Here is a 23,570-nt window from a genome sequence, read left to right on the forward strand (position 1 = left end):
AGAGAGAGAGGGAGACGCGGGGAGAAGGGGAATGGTGGTTGAAAAATCAGATCACTGAAACTTCAAGTCTCCAGAGCAGGAAGGCTGGTGGTTAGGCACTGAGGAGAATTGCAAGACGGACCTGCTAAATGACCTAACCATGACCTCTGTGTCCCATCTTGGGGAACAGAGATGTTTTCAACTATTTTGTGAATTTGCCGCTCTTTCCCTCTCACCATAGTAGTTACTGGATCTAATTCTTTTGCCCAAACAACTTCAGGCCAGTCACCAGTCTCCAGCTTCTAAGCCAAATGACCCTTCCATTTTCCTATAGTAGAGACTATAAAATCTAAAACAATGAACAGTAATTGTGAGTACTAAAAACCGTAGATGGCAAAGGGTGTGTTCTGAAGCCTAATTATTATCAAAAGGAACAAAGTGCAACCCACACGTCAGGGTGAACCCGGCCCTCACCCACCTGCCGCATGGGTGCCTCGCACTGTCTGCACGGGCCCCACATGGCTGGTGGGGGGCACGCGGGCCACTCCGCTGCTGGTGACCGGGGTTGGGGCTGAGGGGTTCAGGCACCGTTTCTCTGACTTCTCCCTGTGCAATAAGAAAGCATGCAAACAAGTGAGTTTTAAATTCTTCTGTTGAAAAACCTTCTAATGTTTCACAAACTCTGCTTAAGTACATCTAGGCCATACAAAGGTGATTTTCATCAAAATAATCTCCACAGTGGAAAATAACACGTTCTGACTTGTCAGATTCACTACAAAGGGCCTTTCCTAGTAAACTAAAGTCACATTTGTAGAATTTTAAAAGCAGTAATTAAGGTTGATAAGCAATCAAAAGTAATCCAATAACTGACACATAACAAAATGTAGGTCCTAGCTGTATCTACCCGTTCAGCAGGTGGGAAACTAAAAACAAACAGACATTTCACAAACCACTTCACACTTACTTCTCCAGCTCCAGCTGAGTCTTGAGTTTTTTCTTTGCTCCCATGGTAAGGGATTCGAATTTATTTAGATCTTCTTCAGTAAGACTCAGAAACTTCCAAAGAAGAAACAAATAAAAAAATTAATGAGCGTTAAGTAGGATTCTGAAAACAAAAGAACTTGGAGCTTAACAAATGTATTCTATCTCTAGAATATGTGAACAGATAGTTAAACTTAACTAGATAATAAAGGACTTGGGAACACAGAAACATTTACTTGCTAAATATTTTGGTGTCCATCATTCAAAATACTAGATGCTCATTTTGCGTTTAAGGGGCACAGGCACCTCATGACGGTTTGGTTAAGACGAGGTCCTGGAAAGTCGGTGCTGTGCAGGCAGGTGAGAACAGAGATGCAATATGTGTCAGTGCACCCTCCCTCCCTGGAACGCCCCCTCAAATGCAAGCATTTATCCTCCTGCAGACAGGAGGACAGTTTCTTTTAACAGCTCTCTTTTTATCTTGAAAATCACCATTGTTCTAGGGACAAGTGCAACTTTGTTGGGTAGCAAGTGATTCAGGAGAGTAGATGCCATTCGAATTGAATGGCTAACTAACCCACCGGCCTGACACTGTACTCTGGTTCTCACAATAGTCCATGTCGATTTGTGATTTTAACCATTTCAACTCAAAAATCAGATTAAAACTTTTTAAACTGATCACAACCAAGGTTAGTAAAATCTGTTGTTTTTAAGATCTATGAATCCTAAACCAAGAGTAGTACAAATATACTTGAAATCTGTTCTTTAATATGTAGTAAAAGCTGGATTTCTAGGTTCAATTGCAATTTCTGGACAAATGCCATTTTTACCTAGATAAAAGCCACCAAGTCATTTTATCCAGCAGGGGGAGCTCAGAATTCAAGTACTGTGTACAGCTCTAGCCTAGTCTTATTAGTGACACCAAGACTTAAGAAATTTCAGAATTTTTTTAACAGTGAAAAAAAGTTCATCAGAACTTTCTATTGTAAAAAATAATTTCTATGTGGACTGCTTGAAAAACATAAAGCCCATCTATTCCTTTAGCTATGTGACCCTAAACCAAGTCAGCTCATTGGAGAGCCACTTCCTCAGGGCAGTGTCTGGGCCCCTTGCAGACCTGGCCTTCCTGAGACGAGCCTCCGCACCTGTTCTGGCCTACACTGCAGGACTTCTAAGACAGGTGGGGCATGCAGGCACCACAATTCACTATTTCTACGTACTGCGGGATGGCTGGAGACATAATGTCCTTCACATCACATAAAGTACCTCAAACTATCTACAAAAGCTGTTTATAACCAATTCTGTTCCAGTTTCTGCTTCAGCTGCAGGCGGCCTTCAAATCCGAACCCACTGCCACCCTCCCGTAGCAAGCACCTGTGGGTGTTAAGTATCAGGCTGTGTGATTTCCACATCCCATGCAGTTTAGAAACCCAACTCAGTTCCTCTAGGAATGAGGTCAGAAGAAAGGCAGGTTACCTCAGAAAGCAGGCAAATTCTACATTTGCCGGTTTAGAAGCCAACATACCTTCTCCATCGTGAGCTGTTTAAAGACGGGGTAGTACTTGTGCAAACGCAGTTTCCGCAGCCAATCTAAAATCCCATTCTGCTCCTGGGTCTGAGGGGTCTGCAGACTGGAAGGCATTAAGATGGCAGGCGAGGTGTCCATCGGGGTCCGGTAGGCCAGTGCCGAGCCCCCACCCCCGCTGTGGGAGCAGTGGGGCAAGGCGGCCGCGCCGGCCGAGTGCTGCACATGGTGCTGAGCGCCACTCTGAGAGGACGGGATGCCGGCCACTCCGCACACGGGCCTGCGAGGACAGCGGACATGGGGTTTCCAAAGACCTCAGCCTCCACTGAAGATCACGTTAGAGGTGTGCATCAGCTTGCACATCCTGGCCCACATTTGCGTCACGTCCACTGCTCACCTCAGAGCCCCTGCTGCCCCCCCCGACCCCCCCACACCACCGCTGAAGTTCAAAGTCTGTAGGTACATATGTGTACATGTGTGCGTGCACAGCTATCTACTTGTATGTGCTTGAGAACGTGTACATGTGTGCACATTTGTATGCACGTGCTTAAAAGTATGTTTGTGTACATACATGTATGTGTCATCACCAGACCTCCGGCTGAGCTGCTTAGTTTCTTTCTATTACTTGTACCACAGGGTGATACTGATAATCATAAACTAAGACTGACTTCTAAATCTTTAATATTCAAATTCATTTTTTTGAAAAGCAAATCCTGGAAGCTGAAAGGAGCAAAAAGCATTCTACTTTCTCTTCTTGCCCCTTCCACCCTAAACTGCAAACCCACATACGTTTACTACATGCTCACTACATATCAGGCCAAGGGGTACATAGTAAAGAGGGAAGCCAGAACTTTCAAAGACCCATTACCTGCCTAGAGCTTCACCCAACCATGTGTGTGCGCACGCGCTCTCTGTGACGTTAGCCCCTTTTAATGTCAGCTGTCAGTGAGACAGTCAGCCTCTTGATCACCTGAGCACTCCTACAATTGCTGTCGGGTCTCTTGAGAATAGAAGACCCCTAGAGCAGCACTCTAGCACTTTGTGGGCCTTATCACCCGCTGTGAGCTTGTAAAAATGGAGATTCTCAGAAATTCCGGTTTCTTAGAATGTGCAGGGCCCAGAAACTGGCATTTGCAATAGGGGTCCTTGGGAATTCCAATTCCAGTGGCTCAGAGAACCACTCCACCACTACCCTTCCCAGGAATCTTGGATTATCTCTGTCTGCTTCTTCTCGCAACATTATTCAAGACTAAGATCAAGAATGACTTAACTCTAGGAACAATTATTTGCACGTTTACAAAAGTAGCCTCTATACAATGCTGATTTGAAACATGTTGGTTACATGACAGAGTCTCACCTTCCAGACACGCCCATCATGGTACCCACTTTAGAAAGGGAAGGGTTGCCAGGACCTGTAAGTTAAAATACATATAAAATTTACAGACAATAAAAATATTTTTATTTTTATTTAATCACATTTTATAAACTCACTTGGACTTTGAAGCTGTTGGGTGGGAGATGAAGTGCTGAAAAACTTCTTAACATGGTCATTCTTCAATACGTGAGAAGGTAATGAAGCCAAATACCTAAAAAAGTAAAGAAAGTGGTTTTATTGGCATAAAAATGACATTACAAAAATCGATTGGGAGAGAAATTTTAATTTGCAATTACGAGAAACATATGTTAGAGAAAAAAAGTAAACAGAAGTACCTTAACCTACATTCCTCCTGCTTTACTTCAATTTAAACCTCGTCATGATTCATACCACTTCCTCATCTCCCTTCCCTTATTTACACTGACTCGCGTTACGTGAATCATGTCCCTCAGGCCCACCAGACGGGCAGTGAGCCACAATGTGAGTGCAGCCAGCGCCATCAGAGCCATCAGGAACCTGCAGCCACTGTGCTGCAACCACGTCTTGGGCAGAGATGTCAATGCCAGTCCTGGAGCCAGGCAGCAGGCCTACCAATCCCCGCACATTTACAAAACTAGTGTGCCCAGACAGGATCCAGAGTCCAGAGACACTTGGCCTAAGACACTTTTTATAGGCCCTAGTTTTACGCAGGAACAGTCTTATAGAGCAGAAACAGTAATCAGATTTTATTTCTTAAGACTGTCAAAATTACATTAAATGGTGGCATATACTTTGAAATTCCTTTATTTATAGCCTCAAAATCACACATAGGTTATTAAGAGTCTTCAAATTCTCCAAAACTGATTATTAAAACTCCCAGAGGAAAAAAAGAGACTCAATCCCTGGAGAGCAACGTGTCACCCTCAAGAGCTCCTGGGATGACAGAGCAGCTCATGTCTGGCCCCTCCCACACTGCCGGCCCCACCCACACTACTGGCCCCGCCCCACACCACCGATGGCCCTCGGTCACCACTGTGCCACTGGCCTGGCTGCTCCAGGTGGCCCCTGGGTGGGTGAAGGGCATTACCTCAGGTCCGCTTCCAGATCCATGTGGTTTCTCTCTACATAAAACGAATCTGGGCCAGCTAAGCAAGGAATGAATTTCTCCAAATTTTCTTCAGGGTATAGCTGAGATAACTGAAAAGAATGAAAAAGCATAACCAGTTACGTGAAAAATCATTTTTTACAAAACCAGAACTCCTCAAGAAAAACTTGGGCAGGTCCTAAATGGTGACATCAGCTGGTATGCTACAAAGTCCTGTTCTATTGGCTACTTTGGAGTTCTACACCCACTCTGGATACAGAAAGCCATAAAAGAACGTCACGCTCTCACCATAACAAAAAGAAAAAGCTTGATAATCTACACAACTGTACCTTTCCTTGAGCCCACCAGAGAGCTGAGTTGCAAGCCCACCACCTGAACTGAATTTCAAGAGGGACCTGCCCCTCCAAGAGACAGGACATGTGAACTGCCTGAGCAATGACACAGTACGAGGAGGAGGTGGCTGTCACACAAGCAGGTAGAAGAGATGAGCCAAGATGGACACATTCCCACAGGCTGAGTGGGGCCAGGTATCAGACAGCCAGGAGCCCCACACACAAGGGGGTGTGCCCTCATTCCTAAGCTCTCTTCCACAGGCAGGAGACTGGAGAGAGCCTCCACAGGTGGCTGCCCCTGGGGGCCAGGCAGTAAACCCCATGCCTTTCCCTGGAGACTTCACTCAATCTAAGACAAAAGCCCATCAACAGTTGAGGGAGGGACAACATAGCTCTTGCTCCCAGAGCCCAAGCAAAGACCCCACTGTTCTGGGGATGAGGCAGAAGCAATACTTGCCTGCCTCTGCGGGTGGGATAGGAAGTCTACCTGTCACCAGGCCATGGGTAGAGATGCCCTGTCTCTGGGGAAGGTATAAGCAAAACCCCTATGGCCCCACGGAATGGGCAAGAAGCCCTTGAGTTGAGGATCCTGAACCAGCACAAAGCAGAGGTCAGCTGCTGCTGGGAAAGGAAGGGGAGGGATCCTGAGAAAGCCCCACACCACTGCCCTTGTACCTGGGCCTGAGGCTGGAGCAGAGGATGGAAAATCGCCCCCACTCCAGCCATAAGTCCATCACCAGGCAACAAGTAACAGCTATCTCCCGGGGTGGGGTGTGTATGAGAGGTCAACAAGGTAGGGAGACCCCCTCTGTGCCACAGGCACACAGGACTGCTGAAAGCTCAGAGTGAAGCAAGACCACTGAGAAAAACCTACACTCTAGGCTCCACTCAGGGTTCAAAGTACCAGCTCTTTACTAGAGGAACATAAAGCCTGTGGTGCGCTGAAGGTAACCACAGCAACAAAATCCAAACCCAGTGCAACTCCTGACTAGATCAACTTGATGGTCTGACAGAGCAGCACGCACATTTCCAGGCATAATACTGTTTCCCTCAGTCTCCATATTTTCTAAACATGATGTCTAATAATCAAAAATTGCAAGACATGGAGGAAGAAGAGGAGGAGGAGGAGGAGGGAGAGGAGGAAGAGGAGGAGGAGAAGAAGAAGGGAGAATAAACTATCATCAAGATAATCATCAGAACCAGATTCAAAACTAACCCAGATGCTGGAACTATCAGACAGGAACTTTAAAATAACCACGACTTAACATACTAAAGAATTTAATTTTTTAAAAATGCATGAACAAATGGGAAATTTCAGCAGAGAGGCGGAAACTTTATTAAAAGACATGTCAAATGGAAAGGCTAGGGGGGAAAAAAGCACAAGAAAACCATGGTACCAGAGATGACGAATTCAGCAAATTCAACACTTATCAACAGCCTGGGCAGAGCTGAGGAGAAACATCAGTAAACTGGAAGACAGGGCAATAGAAATTATCCAAACTGAAATACAGAGTGAAAAGAGTAAGAAAAACAAAATAAGCACCCAAGAGCTGCAGAGAATATCAAAGGTCCAAGTACGTGTAAGTGAAGTCCCAGGAGAAGTGAGAGCAAGCAGAGCAGAAGAAATATTTGAGGGGGTAATGAACAAGAATTTTCCAAAAATAAAAGACAGCAAACCAGATATCCAGGAATGCCAGAGAACCTGAAGCCGGATGAATATTGGCCACTATAAACACCCAGACGTAAGACCAATGCGAGGTCAAAGTTCCCACCAGCATCAGCGAGTCCAGAGAAACTATTTTGGATTTTTTTTCGGTTTTTTTTTTTTTTGGTTACAAAATGAGGCAAGACACAAAGGAGAGGAAACTGAGTGTTCTAAATATTATTATAGAGGAAAAGGGAACTCCAGGGAGGATTAGTAATCCGATAGAGCATGGCACTGTGCTGTTCTCTAGCGATATCTGGTCTCTAGCCTTCGGCCTGACAGGCCGAAAAGATAAGCAGAATCAAACAACTTCCTGCCCAAGCTTGTAAAATAGGATCCATCAATGGGAGTTTCTCCTACAACCTTATATCCTTGATTTTTATAATGAAAATGTCTGACTTACATTGGAGACACTTTAGACCTACGTATGTATGTACGTATGCATGCATGTATACAGGTATATGTAGGGAAAGAGGCATTTATTCAGTAGTGGAACATTTTGTTCAAACGGTATTTGTTGAATCAGTTTAAAAACAAACAGGAAAAGCCAATGTGTAAAACACATAAAGGGGGGACTACGTGAAGTCTCTGACCACTGGGCCACCCTCCACCTCTGCTGAAGAGGAAACAAACCAAACCAAACCAAACCCCCTCGGTCGTTGGTGCAGTTGCCATCTTCTGCCTCATCCCCTTCTCCACAACCAGAAGGGGTACAGACTGTGGCGTGGAGGACCACGTGCTTCTTGCCACACACTTGGACTTCCTGTGCACAGGTGCTATACTCAGGATGCTCGCTGAAGGAAGCCGTCCACTGCAATGGCTCTGCAGTGGTAGCAACCACAGGGGAGCGGGAGCCCTCGCGTTTTTGTAAGAGCCTTTAATCACCTTACCTTTGAAATAAATTCAGTCACTTCAGAGGAAGATTTGGTTACTGATGTTACTGAAGAGTCAGACCACAAGACCTTAAAAACAAACAAAACAACCCTTAAACACAGACACCACATCTGTAATTCACAGCACACCTGTCCAGGCATTCTTCACTGGCACAGGTGCTGTGAGCATGATGAACCCTAGTGTACCGTGCACCTTCTAAATGGAGCATTTACACATCCCTTGACTTGTTAGAGAAAAAGCATTCACTCAGGTCCATTAAAGTTTAACTTTGTGTTTTGTGCAATTATTCACATATCACCAAATTACTCAAGCACGGAGTCTAAGGCTGGCTCCTCAAGGTTCAAGCAAGTCACTGACAATTACGACTGCTTGTGATAGCAGTGGACATTACCCTCAAGTGGACCTCCTCTTCTTAGGTCAGTGGACATGACTTCGGACGTGGAATCGAGAAGTTACCAGATTATCAGCCATGCACCCACAGAGGAAATGCCTGGTGTGTCCCTGCCCTCAGGAATCTGACAGAATGGGCGCCCCATAGGAGTAAATCCATGACAACAGGCCATGGCAGCAGTACTGAACAGTGGAGAAAATATTCCACTGATGAGGGTGCAGGAAGAATTTCGGAAGAAAGCATCAGAAGGACTTTCTGGAAGTTCTACAATGCCTGGCATGCCGAATACCTCACTATACCTACATCTGTTTTTTCCCTGCCTGCACATGTGACAGTGGGTAGTTTTATTTCATCACTTCATAAATGTCAGTCTCCCCAAATGGACTGTAAGCTCCCTGTGGGAGAGAGCTGCCTTCTTCCTCAGTTTTCTCCCAGTGTTTCACAATGTTCACCTAAGGTGCTAAATGGACAATAAGGGGAGGTGGGGACGGCACCTATCTATGCACATCAGAGGGCTTTTTCTGCAGAAGAAAAGCCTGAGCTGAATTGGGAAGGGCAAGTGAGAAATCTGTTAAAGGAATGAGACAGACAGAGGGGATGAAGAAATGAGAGGTAGTCAGGGGCCAGAACAAGAAGGATAAACCATGAAACAGGAACTTTACCCTAAAACCCGGAAGAAGCCATGGGAGGATTTCAAGTCAGGTAATTAAATGGCCAAATTTATTTTATTACCAAAAATAATAATAATATTTTTTAAATAATTTATATATATACACACACACACACATATATATATATACACACACACACACACACACACATACATATACGTACATATATGTATATATATATTTCTTTTTTAAACACTGATTTAGAGCAAACAGGGCTTGGAAATATGAAAAACACCTCTGTCCCCCTCCCCCAATCGTGTGTGCTGATGGTCTCCCTTGGCTTGACCAGGCTGTCATCTCCCCTCGTTGGCTGAAATTCACAAGTCCCTTTCTATTCCAGTTGTCACACCACACAAAAATTACTAAGGTGTATGTTTCATCAAGTTCCCATAAAAGACAAGCTAACTGAGGAAAGGGACCCACTTCTTTATCTTTGAGTTCCCAACACCTACAGGAATTCACCAGCAAGGCAAGGCAAGCACTGGCATTGTCCATGAATGTGCCTTGTCATTTAAACTCTACCTACACTAAAATGAAAACACCCAAGCTGTTTTTCTCTCTGAAATAATCAAATCATACAACATTAAAAGGAAGTTCGGGGGTAGGGGGCAAGCTGCTACCCACATAAAACACCCGTAACATCTATGATTGTTGTGGAAAACTTCTTTTTTCCTTACAACTCTTGCCTACAACAATCTGTTTCTAGTTTGCCTCTTTTCTCTCTTTCCGTCCACATTCACATCGCATGAACGCATCCTAACCCCATTAAAACATGTAATCCCACAACTGAATAGTAAGGGTAGCACGGACAGACCATCCATGTTGAAATAAGACAATCTGTGTCCCCAACAATTATATACTTTAAATAGACACAACTATCCTGGGGTGTCTGTTCCCGATACAAGAGAACAGATTCACATCATGCCAAATGCTAGACAGACACATGTCCCGTCAAATCCAAGGTGTCATTAATTGTAAGCTACCCCATGATTTTATGTACCACCAGGAAAATACGCTGCCAATCAAATTATGGCACAGTATTTTCCTATCACTTACTCAAAGAGCTACTTGGCCCTATGGAGACAGATTTGAACATATCTTAAGCATGCAGAAAAAGCAGAATATGCACAAAATACATACACATACGTACACTTAGGATTTCTTCACACTCAGAGTCTTATTCCTCTGACTTCCTTTTCACCTCAGTTCCCAACAATCGTGATTTTCCACAGCCTCTCACTCTGGAGCACGTGAAACAGCATTTTCTCCACTCTGCACAGGAACTGGTCCAGCCAGGGGTCCCTGCCCAGTGCTCACGCCTTACCTCTAAGGTAAGCAGGAGACCCAGCATCACCAGACCCACTGCCGGGCCCCTAAGGCACCCCAGGCCAACCACGGAGACAGACACCGCAGCCACACGGAACAACGTGGCCTGGAGGAAGCACAAGCCATGTGCAGAGAAGAAAACTGTTTTAAAAAACTAACACTGTCATTAATATTCTCAGTGAAGTAAGAGAAGAAAGCAAAGCCAAGAACAGGATGCCATGGAAAAAGAACTGTCACAGAACAAGTGTTCCTTGAAATTAAAAATAGGATAGCAGAAGTGAAAACTTCAATTGATGAGATGGAGGATGAGGTAATCTTCCATAAAGCATATAAAAAAAAAATTCAAAGGGAAGGAAAACAGGAAGAAAATAAAACAAAGGACCAGTCTTGAGGTCCAACATGCAGACAATAGGACATCCAAAACAAAAAAAAACAACAGAAAAATGGAGCAGAGGAAATCACGAGGAATGATTCCAGAAAAGGTCCCCAAATTTTAGATTAAAAGGGCGCCCTGGGTCTCAGCACGTGATGAACACAGATCTACAACAAGGACATCTCTGAGAAACGTGCAAACACTTGGGACTAAGAAAATCCTGAAAACTGCCAGAGTGTAAAAACAGGCCACAGCACAGGATCAGGAACCAAAACAGATTCCTGCTTCCCAGCAGCAACACTGCAATACAGTCAATAAGCAGTGCTTTCAAATTCCTATGGAACAACATGTCCACTCTAGAATTGTCTTCTCGGCCACATGTCAGTGTGGACGGATACACTTCCGGACACGAAAGGTCTCATAAACGGTGCCTCCCAAGTACTCTGGTCACCCTAAGAAGTGACCAGAGCAACCACTAAAACCTGGACTAACTTAAGACTGAAGGTGACCTAAGACCCAACAACAGGAAAGGGAGGAAGGGACTTCTGGGTGATGATGAAAGGGGACCCCACGATGAGAGCTGTGTACTGGGCTGAAGACCTCACCTCCAGGTCAGAGCAGAGCCATATCTCCAAAGACCAAATTGAAAGGAGCCCAGACACATCTGAACTCACTGAGGGGAGCCTCAGACACCCACGGAAAACCTAAGGGGTGAAGCTGTTTTCCTAAGGACTTGTCCCTGAGCAAACAAACAAGAAGAGATACTTAACTCTAGGGAAAACCAAATGTTGGAAAGGAAAAGTACTAGGCATACACCATATGGCTCCCAGTACCAACAACCTTCACATAGTCACACTAATTATACAACCACTGAGGCATATATCAAAAGCAGCAGCTCCCTGTGACTTCCGGCAACGCATGCAGAATTACTGGACTCTAAACTCTGTATATGTACAGCTGATGAAAACAAAAACTACATTTAAAAAAAAAGATGCCAAGACTCATCCTTTGCTAATAGTGATAAAATATTCAGAGCAGTTAAGATTGTTTTAAGGTGAAAAACATAAACTTTTAAAGACATAGCACTAAAATAAATGTAATGTCTGGATTCTTAAGGAAGAATGTCATAAAAAGAGTGTTTTGTTTTTTTTTTATTAGTAGTGTTCTACAGTTTTTTTTTAAGTCAATAAAACTAGAATCAAATAGGTGTTTCAAGGGTTTGGGTAGTCTGTCTTTTGATGTTTTTTTCTCCCTGTCCTTCATCTGTAATAAGAAAATTTTTATTAAAAAAAAAAAGTTTTAGTTATTCCAGTTTCTCAAGTGAATTTGGAAAAGCTGGTAAAATTTGGACACATTTCACATGTACACAGTCACACACTAATTTCATATTTGAAAATATTCTGTCACTTGCTTCCTGTATACTGATTTGGTTTCCTCAGTAACTAGTAACTAGCAATTACAACTTCAGCAAAAAAAACTCAACTCCATGGAAAAGAATAGGAAACTCAAAAACTCCTATCTGTGGTACATTTGTATTGTCTTGAAATCATCCTAATCCGGTTATGTCTTGCTATAAAAGAGTAACCTTTCACTTGTATCCTGGGAAACAATGATACATAAAAATTAAAACTAGAGATAAATAAGGCTGAGAAAATTGGTGGCACACACAGTCATTGATTTCTCCCTGAATAAGTGAAGGCTTTCAGGAAAAAGTGTGTCTTTGAGTCCTCTTATAGTGTCAGCAAAAGACTGTCACATCTCATCGAGGAATGGCAGACACTCCTAGTAAGATTTATTTTTTCTGGTCACAGTATAATACCTATTTCCATATACAAAGAACAACCTATTTAAAGGACAATTTATTTAATCTTCATTAGTTAGGGTTCTGTGGACAAAAGGAAAAGTGTAATCAGCAGGTTAATTTTTTTAAAGGTTTTATTAAGTTGTAACTGACAACAAAACACACCTATTTAAAGAGCACAATTTGATGTTTCACCATATGTATATACCGATGATGGCATCATCACTCCAATCAATATAATGAACATATCCATCACTCCCATAAGTTTCCTCCTGCCACTCCCCAGGAAACCACTGATCTACTTTGTGTCTTTGCATTTTTCCAGGATTTTATGTAAATGGACTCATACTCATATTTTGGTGTGAGGGACCGCTTTCTTTCTCACAGCCTAGTTATTTGCGTTTCATCCATATTGCTGAGTGTATCAATAGCTCGCTCCTTTTTACTTTGAGTGGTGTTCTACTGTATGGATATGACACCATACAGTCTGTTTATCCATTCTCCTGCAGACGGGTATTTGGGGTGTTACAAATAAAGCTGTTATGAATATTCATGTAGAAATCTTTGTATGAACATACGCTCTCATTTCCTTTGGAGTGAATCTGATGGGTCATATTTTAGGAATATGTTTAACTTTTTTAAAAAACTACCAAAATGTTTTCCACAGTACTTGCACCATTTTACATTCCCAGTGCAGGAGAGTTCCAGTGCTTCCACATACCTGGCAACACTTGATACGGTCAGTCTATTTAAGTTTAGCCATTCTAATAGGCATCTAGTATTATCTCACTGTGGTTTTAATTGGTGTTTTCCTAATGACAAATGATGCTGAACATCCGTTCACATGTGCTCTTTGCCACCCATACGTCTCCTTTGGTAAAGTATCTGTTCAAATCTTTGATTCAATTTTTATTGGACTGTTATCTTATTGAGTTTGAGAATTCATTATATATACAGAGGGTGCCAAAAATTGTATACACATTTTAAGAAAAGAAAACTGTATTAAAAGTGTAATACTCAATATATACTGATAACAAAAGATGAATACAGAAATCACGTTTGATTTCTGCAATTAAAAGAGGTGCTTAGAGTGGTTCCCATCAGCCTCCAGACATTTCTGATTATGGTGAACTACTGCTTGGGCAACACTGACCAAAGTGTCCACTTGTACACATTTTTTTGGCACCCCCAGTATTTTGAATACAAACCTTTATCAGATATATAATTTGCCACTATTTTCTCCTAGTCTTTGCCTTGTCTTTAATTTTTTAAAAAATTTTTTACACTTTATTTAACATTCAATATGATATTAATTTCAGGCGCACAGCTTGTCTATTTTCTTAACAGGGCCTTCCAAAGAGCAAGTTTTAAATTTTGATGAAGTCTAATTTATTTGTCTTTTATGGGCATTTTTGGTACTGCATCCAAAAAGTCTTTGCCTTTGTCATGAAGTTTTATCCTATGCTTTCTTCTGGAAGTTTTATAATTTTAGGTTCTACATTTAGGTCTCCCATCAATGTTGAGTTAATTTCTGTGTAAGAGGTGAGATTGATCAAGGTTCATTTCTTTTGTGTATGGATGTCTGTTCCAGAACCATTTGTTGGAAAAATATCCTTTCTTCATTGAACTGCCTTTGAACCTTTGTCAAAATCAATGGACCATTTACATGTGAGTCTGACTCCCGGCTCCGTTTTGTTCTGACCCGTTTTGTTCTGGTCGATGCCTCCTCTACCTGTTCAGCAACGCCAAGATGTCAGGATTCTCGTAGTTTAACTGCAAGTCTTGAAACCAGGTAGTGTGTCTTCCAACTCTTTTCTTCTTCTCCAAATCATTTTGATTACACTGTAGTTGTTTCCATCTACACTTGAGAATCAACTTGCTGATTTATGAAACAGGAAAAATCCTATTGGGACTTATTTTTGGGGGGTGGGTCATTAAGATGATGGGAAGTCCGTAAGTGTAAGGGTATGTTAAGTCATCCTCCCTCTTTGCAGAGCTGTCGGATCTGGTAACAGCTACCCTGCTTCCCCGAAAATAAGACCTAGCCGGACAATCAGCTCTAATGTGTCTTTTGGAGCAAAAATAATGTTAAGACCTGGTATATTTTATATTCTATTCTATTATACCTGGTCTTGTATAATAGCAAAATAAAACCGGGTCTTATATTAATTTTTGCTCCAAAAGATGCATTAGAGCTGATTGTCTGGCTAGGTCTTATTTTCGGGGAAACACAGTGGCCAGAGTGACCGCAAAATGCCAGGAGGTCCCTCACCATAAGGAGGTTCTTTTCCTACATGTGAATAATAAGCAAGTAGCCGCTTATTTCAGAGCAGAAGAGTGTGACTCGCCAGCACTCAAGCACACAGTTACAGCTGCACAAATAAACGGCGTGTTTTGTAAATAAGACGATTTTTTTTTAATGTTGATTTTATCTTTCTTTTGTGCTTTGAATACCATCCAACAAATGCAGTTTGGACGATACATTCCTTAGGGCACATTGAGCTGGTATCCCAAAAGAACAGCTAGATGCTGGGTAGTGAAGAATGATCACCTTCCTAAACACAAGCATCCTTTTATCAGTTATCAGATCAGGAAAAGCCAGCTTTCCAGACAACCGGAGCTTTCTCTTTAAGGACTAAAACACTTCAGCTTCATCCCTCGGGGTAGAAACATCTTAAACTGAACATCTAACCCTGTGCGACACTCGTCATGTGCACACTAAGCAAAGTCCCTAGACTAGTGCAGCAGCCCCCGAGCTGCGACAGGCGGGGCGGCCTCAGCTCCCGGCTCCTCCTGGAGCTGTGCAGAGGACGCGGGGCACCAGGTCCCTGTGGCTGCCAGCCGGCTGCTGCCTGCACCTCCTGAGCACGAGTCCCTCCTCTGGGGAGAAGCAGGAGAGGCCAGTGTCTAGTTTGCCAAAGCTCATGTCTTTGGCAAGAGGCTGCAGGCAGTCGTACTGTATACAGTTTCTTCATTTCACATGGCACAAACCCAATTCCTGGCCACAAGGAACAGGACTGAGGATGGGGGTGAAGGTGTATCAAAGCCCAGATGATCAGGGGGGCAGTGAGTGGGGCCGACTGCCTCAGAAATGCTGCCCACTCAGCAGTTTCCCAAATGGGCAGTCCCGCAGGGGACACCTGCCAGTAAGAAGCAGAGAGTGGAGGGGAGGGGACAACACGCCCGGAGTTCCAGGGACTTGCTGGGCTCCGACCCCAACTAGGCCTGGAAGACGGTAGATTCCCAGATTCTCTGGTTGCTGAGGCTTGGGTGCTAGTGGCAAACTTAACAACCTCCAAAACCTAATGTAAGTGTTTCCTGTACATTTTGGAAAGACATCTACAGCCAAACACCTGATTCTCATGATGCAGTACCTCCCAAATCAAATGAAGATTTTATCCTTTCAGTGGAAAAAGTGTTTTGATGTAACTATATATACTCTTTGAAAAACCAGTAATCTGTACATAGTTATACACACTATATACCAACCAGAAGCTTTTATTCCTGAGAATATTCCCCAATAATGCAGGACGCAGGTTTTCCTTATCAATCAGTTTTCAGGCACGTGGTCAGAGAACCTCACACAACGTGCTAGGCAAGTAACAGAACCTCGGGGACGTGGCCATGCAGAATACACTTCTCAGCCAATCCCACAGCTAAGTGGGACCAAGACACTAGGTTCTGGTCAACAAAACAGAAGCAGAAGAGTCTAGTGGCTGTTCTTAGGAATGTTCCTTAAAAGAAAGATAAACCCTGTCCCCTCCTTTTCATCCTGTGTCTTGCTACTTGGAATGACAATGTGAGGACAGGAGCCCTAGCTGCCCGCTGGGGCCATGAGGCTAAGGTTCACCTCTGTAGGGACATCAAAGCAGCCAGCTGGAGGGAGCCTGGACCATAAGGGTTTCAGGGAGCACAGCTGCCACCCCAGCACCCGGCTGCCTCCCTGTATGTGCCGGTGCTAGTAAGCCACTGTTATTTGGAGTCTCTCATCCTAACACACGGTGTGCCTCAATTGTCACAGTTCTCCACGGTAGCCAACTTAGGTGACCAACTACCAGCAGCTGCGCATGTCAGTTTAGAGAACGTTCACCATACAGACCAAGGAGCTTTTGTCATCTAGTGGGTACAGAAGAAGAACAGCTTGAGTTTGCAGGCCTTTCCTAACTCCGGATCCTGTGTTTGGAAGAGACTGCCTCATTTAATTCTCCCCTAGCCCCCTCCCCCTTTACGGACTGACTGGAGTTGGTGGGGCACAGAGAAGTTCAGCGTTGTCCTTGGTCACACGGCTAACAGGGATGGGATTGGACTATTAACTCCAGGCTATTCCAGAGCCTGGGCCCCTCCCCCTTGGGGAGGCCACTGAGGTTAGGGGGTGAACACCCCAAAGGCCAGAAGTCCAACAAGCCCTGTCCTGGAGATGGCCCACCCATGGTCCCAGTCCCAGCTTTCTATCTTCCACAGAAGGAGCAGTGCTTTGCAAAAAAGGCCCATCTTTATTTAGATAAATAAATGAATCTATTCATGGTAAATGTTTCCTTTCTACCCTTAGAGGAGAAAAGGGGAAACAAAAATTTAGCATCTTACCTCAAAGGAACATTCAACATTTCTTTCATTTTTTTTATGTGATAATCCCTTCAGGTCTATCTTTTCAACACTCACTGTAAAAGTACAAAAACAAAAAACAACAAACGAAATTAAAAAAGTGAAATACAACCTTGAAGTACATATTATTACTTAGTTAGCAGTTAGCAGTTGATATTTTAGCAATTTTCAAAAGAAGGCTTTCCACACCCAGGGCTGCTCAGTCTCTTCTGTGGGGTGTTTGCCTGGAATGAGAAACTGAAGAGGAAGAGAAAAAGCTGTCATGCTCAGGAATGGAAGGTGTATCGGGAAAAGCAGTCAAACAAATAAGTACAGATCCTAGAAAAAGGAAGAGCCGTGCTTGAAAAGAGAACATAAATTTATTTGAATGCACGAAGAGTACGAATTCTCATTATAACGGAAGATTAGTTATGATCAGTTCCAACTTCTGAAAACCTAACGCTCCACATTTCCACTGTGACTGTCTCAGACGCGGAGGCTTTCATGGGACCTTCTCGTCAACAGAGCACCGTCTCCTCCTCCGACAGGGCAAGGCTGGAGGTCAGCAAGCAGCACTCACAGAAGAGACAGGAAGATTCCCAAGGCTGCCACCAAAGAACACGACGAGGATTACCAGAGATGGCCGCACAGACAGACAATGACCAAAAAAGACAAACCACCATTCGAGAGCATCCTAAAGTCATCCGTTTCTTCATACCACCCTTTTCACAAACGTGGGTGCATTTTTTCTCCTCAAAAATAAAATGATACATCAGACTACGCCACCTTCCATTACTGTTTACTATTTCTAGAGGTCATTTGGCAGTGTACTGAGGATTTCTACAGATCTTTCAACCTCCCCGTCCTATGTGAAATACTCAAACCTATTATGTTACAATTCCTGTAGCCGCCCCATCTCCTGGTCTGCCACACCAGTGTTCCCAAAAGTCTCCTCCAAGGAACACCAGTTCAGTAAGATGTCCAGCGTCACCCCCAAAAAGCTTCATGGTCATCAAGTTTAGAGGAAAAATCCAAGAAATTCCTTCTTGGGAACTGTCCATGTACGTTAGCATATTCAAGGCTCTGAGAAGTCCCACACGGATACTCTTTTTATTAACAAGTCCTCGTCCTTTGTTGTTTTCTTTTTGGCCACAGAAATCTTTCCTCCCCTAAGATGTATGAACATCCCAGAGAAAACAAGTTGCTCTGTACAATCCGCTTTGAGGATGGTTCAAAGCTTCCATCACCCAATACTGCAGCCACTAGCCACATGGGACCACTGAAATTTGTATTCATTACAATGGAATGAAATTAAAAATCTAATTCTCAGTTGCACTGACCACATTCTAAGTGCTCGACACGTGGGCAGTGGCTACCATACTGTACAGCACAGCCACAGAGCATTCAGTCATCACTCAAGAGTTCCACGGGACAGCGCTGTTCTAAGGCAGGGCCTGGCAAACTCCATGCGGCCTGCCCTCCGCCTGTTGGTTTGAATGATTTTATCGGTACATAGCCACACTATTTGCTTATGTATCGCCAATGGCTGTTTTCCACCCCAAGACAGCAGAGCTGCCGTATGCCCCCCAAAGCCAAAAATATTTACTATCTGGATCTTTGCAGAGAAACATTTGTGGAGCCTGGTTCTAAACCAACAATCGTCCATTCACCAACCTGTCTCGTGAAGGCCCTGCTGTGGACCAGGCCTCATTGGAGGGACTGGGAATACGGCAGTGAACAAGCTGGAGGGGTGTGTTGTCAGACTCACACAGGTTATGTGGTCTGATGGGGAAAACACCCTTCACCTCCTAAATTATTTTCCCATAAGCCTCCCTAATGTTGTCAAGTTATATCAGGGTCAACACGCATCTTGGGAGATAACTAGAATCCATTCAGTTTAGAGTATTTTAAACTTAAAAATAGCACCTTACAGGAAGGAATTACTCTAAAAAACTAAGAATGTTTGTTTCCTTTCTGGCAAAACAAAGACAACACTACATTTGGAGGTTGTACACCTCCCTATTTTCACTCAGTGAAACTACTCACTGTTCCTGTCTGACTTCCTTTAGGCAGATGGTCAGCAAATAAACAGCTTTGATGTTTTCCCAACCAGTAGTTTTAAAAATCTACCCACAATGACACTCTAATCCAGATCTTTCACTTTTTTAAACAACAGAACATATAAAGTCAATGAGTACAGAAAAATGCAGTCAGCATTTTCCCTGACCACAGAACACCAATGTGTACCTACATGTCCCAGGACTGAATTATACGCGGATTTACGGGAAAAAAAGAAAAAGAAAAAACTTCATCTGGACTGAAAGCGGGAAGTGACTCATATCTGGACAGGAAAATGTGAAGAGCAGATGAACATTATTCAGCTGTTTTGAAGTCAAAGAGGCATTTTGAACTCCAGGGCTGAAATGTTTGTGAGTCCTCGTCAGAATCGTCAGACCAACGGACATGGTGCATTGTGTCAGCTCCATCCGTCAGTGCCACCAGCCCATGTGCAGGCAGCTGCTGCAGCGGCTTTCACAGCCAGGACAGCTCCAGACCAAATAGATGGTTTAAAAGTTCTGCTGTTTTCCTCACAGTGAAGTTCTCTCCACACTGCCCTCCCTGAAAACAACACGTGTTGTCCTGTCGTCGTACAGGGCTCTGAAGACGGGTGCAGGGGAGCCTGCTGGAATGGAAAGGCATCTGCGGAGTAATTTTCTGTAGCAAACATCAGTAGTGGAAATGGCTAATGTGGGGGGGTAGAGTCATGGGATGTCTAATTAGGCTTCAAAGATGTTCAAGCACGCTCTCAACTTTGGAGCTATATTAAAGACCACGATTATAAAAACAAAACCATAAAAAACGTCTATAGAATCAACTGAAATTATAAATTGTAACATGCTTATTGTTGTTTAGAATGTCAATTAAAAATAAATTATCAAAAATGACAGCAATTATGTGAATGTGTTTGGTGGTGGAATTATGGGTAGATCCCCCCCCCCAATTTCTGTAACGTGGTTTCATAATTTTAAAGTATATACCTATATGCATACAAGTATCTATCCACTTAAGTCTACTGGCAGATAAAGTGACCTCTCCTTTCCCTCTCACCTCTGTGTCAATCCTGCAGACTGTGTCATCTAACTGCCATACAGAAAGTTCCTCTACTTTCTGAAGAGTGCAAGCAAACGTGTGTACATTTGAGGGGCTAGATATCAATCTATCACCTGCAGGGACAGAACAGAGTAAAAGGTGGCCACAAAGATAGGATCTGCATCAACTGGAAAGACTCAAAGGGCACGCTCCTGCTGGGCCAGCGATGAGCGAGTCCTGGCCAGGAACAGGGCTCTAAAAGGCGGCCTGGGAAAGACGGGAGCTCCTATCTGCGAGAAACCTGGGGAATGAGGATAAATGGGGTTAAGGTCTAGGCTGTGTATAGACATGTCTGTGTAGGACAGATGGAGCTGGGACAAAGGGACACAAGGCTAGCCCAGCCTGCTCTCTCATGTTGAGATGAGAAAGAAAAGGACTATGTACTTTTTCCTTTTAAAACTGCGTTTGTTCAAACTTTTCTTCTTTTCTCATTCAAGATGCACACTAGAAATTCTCAAACCTTGTAAGTTAGATTACAGAGCCTTCATAAAATGTATAATTGCATTAAACTTCCATTTTTATAATTGAATCAATACCTAATTTAAAAGCCAATACACTAATGTAACTGAAACAAGGGGGAGGGAAATTTGTTAGATGAGCAAGTACAAAATGTGTTGTAATAAAACCCCCAGCAAGTGTCCAAAAGGCCTGAAGCCTACAGGGCGACTACATGGGGGTGGGGGCTGGCAAAAAATCACAGATGACTGAGGATGATGACTGACCCAGAGGCCACACAGCCAGCAGGTGCCAAAGCCAGGACCAGGAACATATTCATTTCAGCCCAGGGAGCTCCTGGTTAAAACTGCCACAGCCTAAGGACCATCTTTGCAGCCAAGCATCTTCAAATGATTTACAAGATCCAGCTGTCACATCTGTAATTGTAAGATACCTACAGATTATGGCTTTAATATGTTCCAAAAATGAGCTACTCTTTTGAGACATTTTCCCTTTCTGAAGTCTTCTGGGATAAAAACTGGATGGTTGGTAGTTTTCTGTCAAATATGTCTTTTACTTGATTTCAATATATCTTTATTAAATAGTTTAATTCTATTATGCTCAATAACAAGAAACAACTTCAAAAATTACCAAAACTGTGCTCAAAGAAATCATACTAGGGTGGGGGTGGGAGATGAGGGTAAGGGGGATCAAATATATGGTGATGGAAGGAGAACTGACTCTGGGTGGTGAACACACAATGGGATTTATAGATGATGTAATACAGAACTGTACGCCTGAAATCTATGTAATTTCACTAACAATCGTCACCCCAATAAATTAAAAAAAAAAAAAAGAAAAAAATCATAGTAAAGAGCATATTATTTATGGCTGAGAGAAAAGATGAAAAGAAATCATTTCTAGCACAAACACCTCCATCTCCTAAATTCTACACAACAGAACTCAAAGTCTTCATACTTGAAATAAAGAAACTGAACCAGAATAGCATTTAAGATGCTTCCTAATTTAAAATCTTACTACTGAAATCTAGTTTTCATTTAAAAATTAAAAGAATTAAAAAACTGAATTCTTAAAAGTCTCAGCTGAATAATGATGTTCCTAAAATACCAACTTACTTTCTCACTTTCATTTAGTTGTTTGTGTTAATGGGGATAATTTTTACAAGGATAGCTTCTGTCAGCTGCTGTTAAAATGTGAATGTTCACTATTACACTGATTACACTGATCCTGCTTTTCAACATTTTTTTAGGACATATATCATGTTATATTTAAAAACTCTATAATTTATTTTTCTTTGATTTTTTTAATCTAACTATCTTGCATTAATTTGTTGGTTCTCCAGGAATAGAAACAAAAGCAGTGCATGATCGAGAAAACACAAAGTTGATAAATCATTATTTCCAAAGTAGCAAAAACAGGAAATGAATACACACATATTCCCTGTGAGTGGTTAGTGATAAGACACTTGAATTTAGGGACCTAAGGGATTTTATTTACGTACTGAGGCATTTTTTATCCCTGCATTAGTATGACCTAGCACAGCACCAGCCCTAAGTGATATAAAAATTATAGAGTTCAAAGTAGTAACGCTTGAGTTAGACCTCAAAGGGCAGAGCCCATCTGGGCAGAGGGACACAGTAATCCAGGCCCAGGTATGACAGCGCATAGTGTTTAAGTTTAGTTGGGGTGGGAGCCAGGAACTGAGAGGAGTAACAGGAGATGCAAGCAGAGAGGAGGGAAGGTCACAAAGAGGCAAGGGCACAGACAGGCTGGCCTACCAACCCCACAGCGAATGCGCATATAAGGAAACTGGGGCTTCCCCGTAAGTCAAGGTAAACCCATGGGATTTGCAGTCAGACAGGCTCAGTTTGAAATGTGACACTTTCCAGCTCAGTGACCTTGGGCAGTTATTTAATCCCGGAACAAAAGGAATAATGGTTCCCACTTCATGTGATCGTGGCATCAACTATGTGAACACATGCAAACTACAGGGCAGCACCTGGTGGTGGTCAGTACTGCATGCCACCAGCTGCTGCCATCAGTGGTGCCGAGAGGCTTCCTAAGCAGGGGAACCATGATGCAATGTGCTGGACAGGTCCGCGCTCAGAAAACGCGCCACAGAAGAGAACCCACAGGCAGCAGAGAAGACAGAGGTCTTGAACCAGGATGGTGGCCCAGTGATGGGAAGAAGAAACATGATGGCCCTACAAGGCCAGACCTACCAGGACTGTGAGGGCTGAGACCCCGTGAGAGGGGAGGGAGCTGTCATGGACCTCCAGGTTTTGTTCCAAGTGCCCAAATGCTGGTATCAATCACAAATACTGGAAACCCATTTTGGGGGTGGCAACAAAAGTAATGGTTGCATTCTAGGTATAACTGACTGAGGTACCAGTGAGCCATCCAGGTGTAAATACTCAATGACCAGTAGGTTCACAGGGATTTGGGGTCCAGGAGAAGAGTCCTAGCTGGACTCTGAAGTCAGACAAATCTGAAGTCATCAACAGATCAACAATGGCTTCAGCACAGGCTCAAAGAAGAACGCTTAGACATTGTTAAGTGGGGGGCCAGGAAAGAGCCTGGAGAGCACTGACATTTAAGGGGCAGAAAAAGAGGGAATCGCCAAGGAAACAGAAGTGGACAGAAAGGCAGGAGGAAAACCAGGCCAGCATGTTCTCAGCAGACCTGTGGCACACCAACGCTTGTGTATATTATCTGATGTTCCACAATTGAAAAACAGAAAAAAAACAAGGGAGGACAGAGTTTGGGGTGGAGTGATCACAAATGGTAGGTGAAGAGCCAGCTGACTTGTCACCCAAAGAGTCATTCGTGACCAGAGAGGAGGGTGCTGAATGAAGTCAGGGTGCAGAGGCTAAGGGGTCATGGAGAAGCCACTCCTCTTCCTGGAGCAGGGCTGTGGGCGTGCAGCACATGTATATGATCACATGT

General features: G+C 43.4%; 1 protein-coding gene across 1 annotated transcript in view; it reads right to left on the reverse strand.

Annotated features, from left to right (window-relative positions):
• The window catches only part of ZCCHC14 (zinc finger CCHC-type containing 14), a gene marked incomplete at its 5' end in the record, with an annotated part of 59,287 nt that overhangs the window by 7,560 nt on the left and 28,157 nt on the right, over positions 1–23,570 (reverse strand). The window contains 8 exons of the mRNA XM_081032944.1: positions 458–585; positions 944–1,035; positions 2,486–2,765; positions 3,843–3,897; positions 3,977–4,071; positions 4,927–5,036; positions 7,872–7,943; positions 17,022–17,095. Coding sequence (XP_080889070.1) covers positions 458–585; positions 944–1,035; positions 2,486–2,765; positions 3,843–3,897; positions 3,977–4,071; positions 4,927–5,036; positions 7,872–7,943; positions 17,022–17,095 — 906 coding nt within the window. The remainder of the gene's footprint in view (positions 1–457; positions 586–943; positions 1,036–2,485; positions 2,766–3,842; positions 3,898–3,976; positions 4,072–4,926; positions 5,037–7,871; positions 7,944–17,021; positions 17,096–23,570) is intronic.

The sequence above is a fragment of the Rhinolophus hipposideros genome, assembly GCF_964194185.1.
Source record: "Rhinolophus hipposideros genome assembly, chromosome: 21".
NCBI lineage: Eukaryota > Metazoa > Chordata > Mammalia > Chiroptera > Rhinolophidae > Rhinolophus > Rhinolophus hipposideros.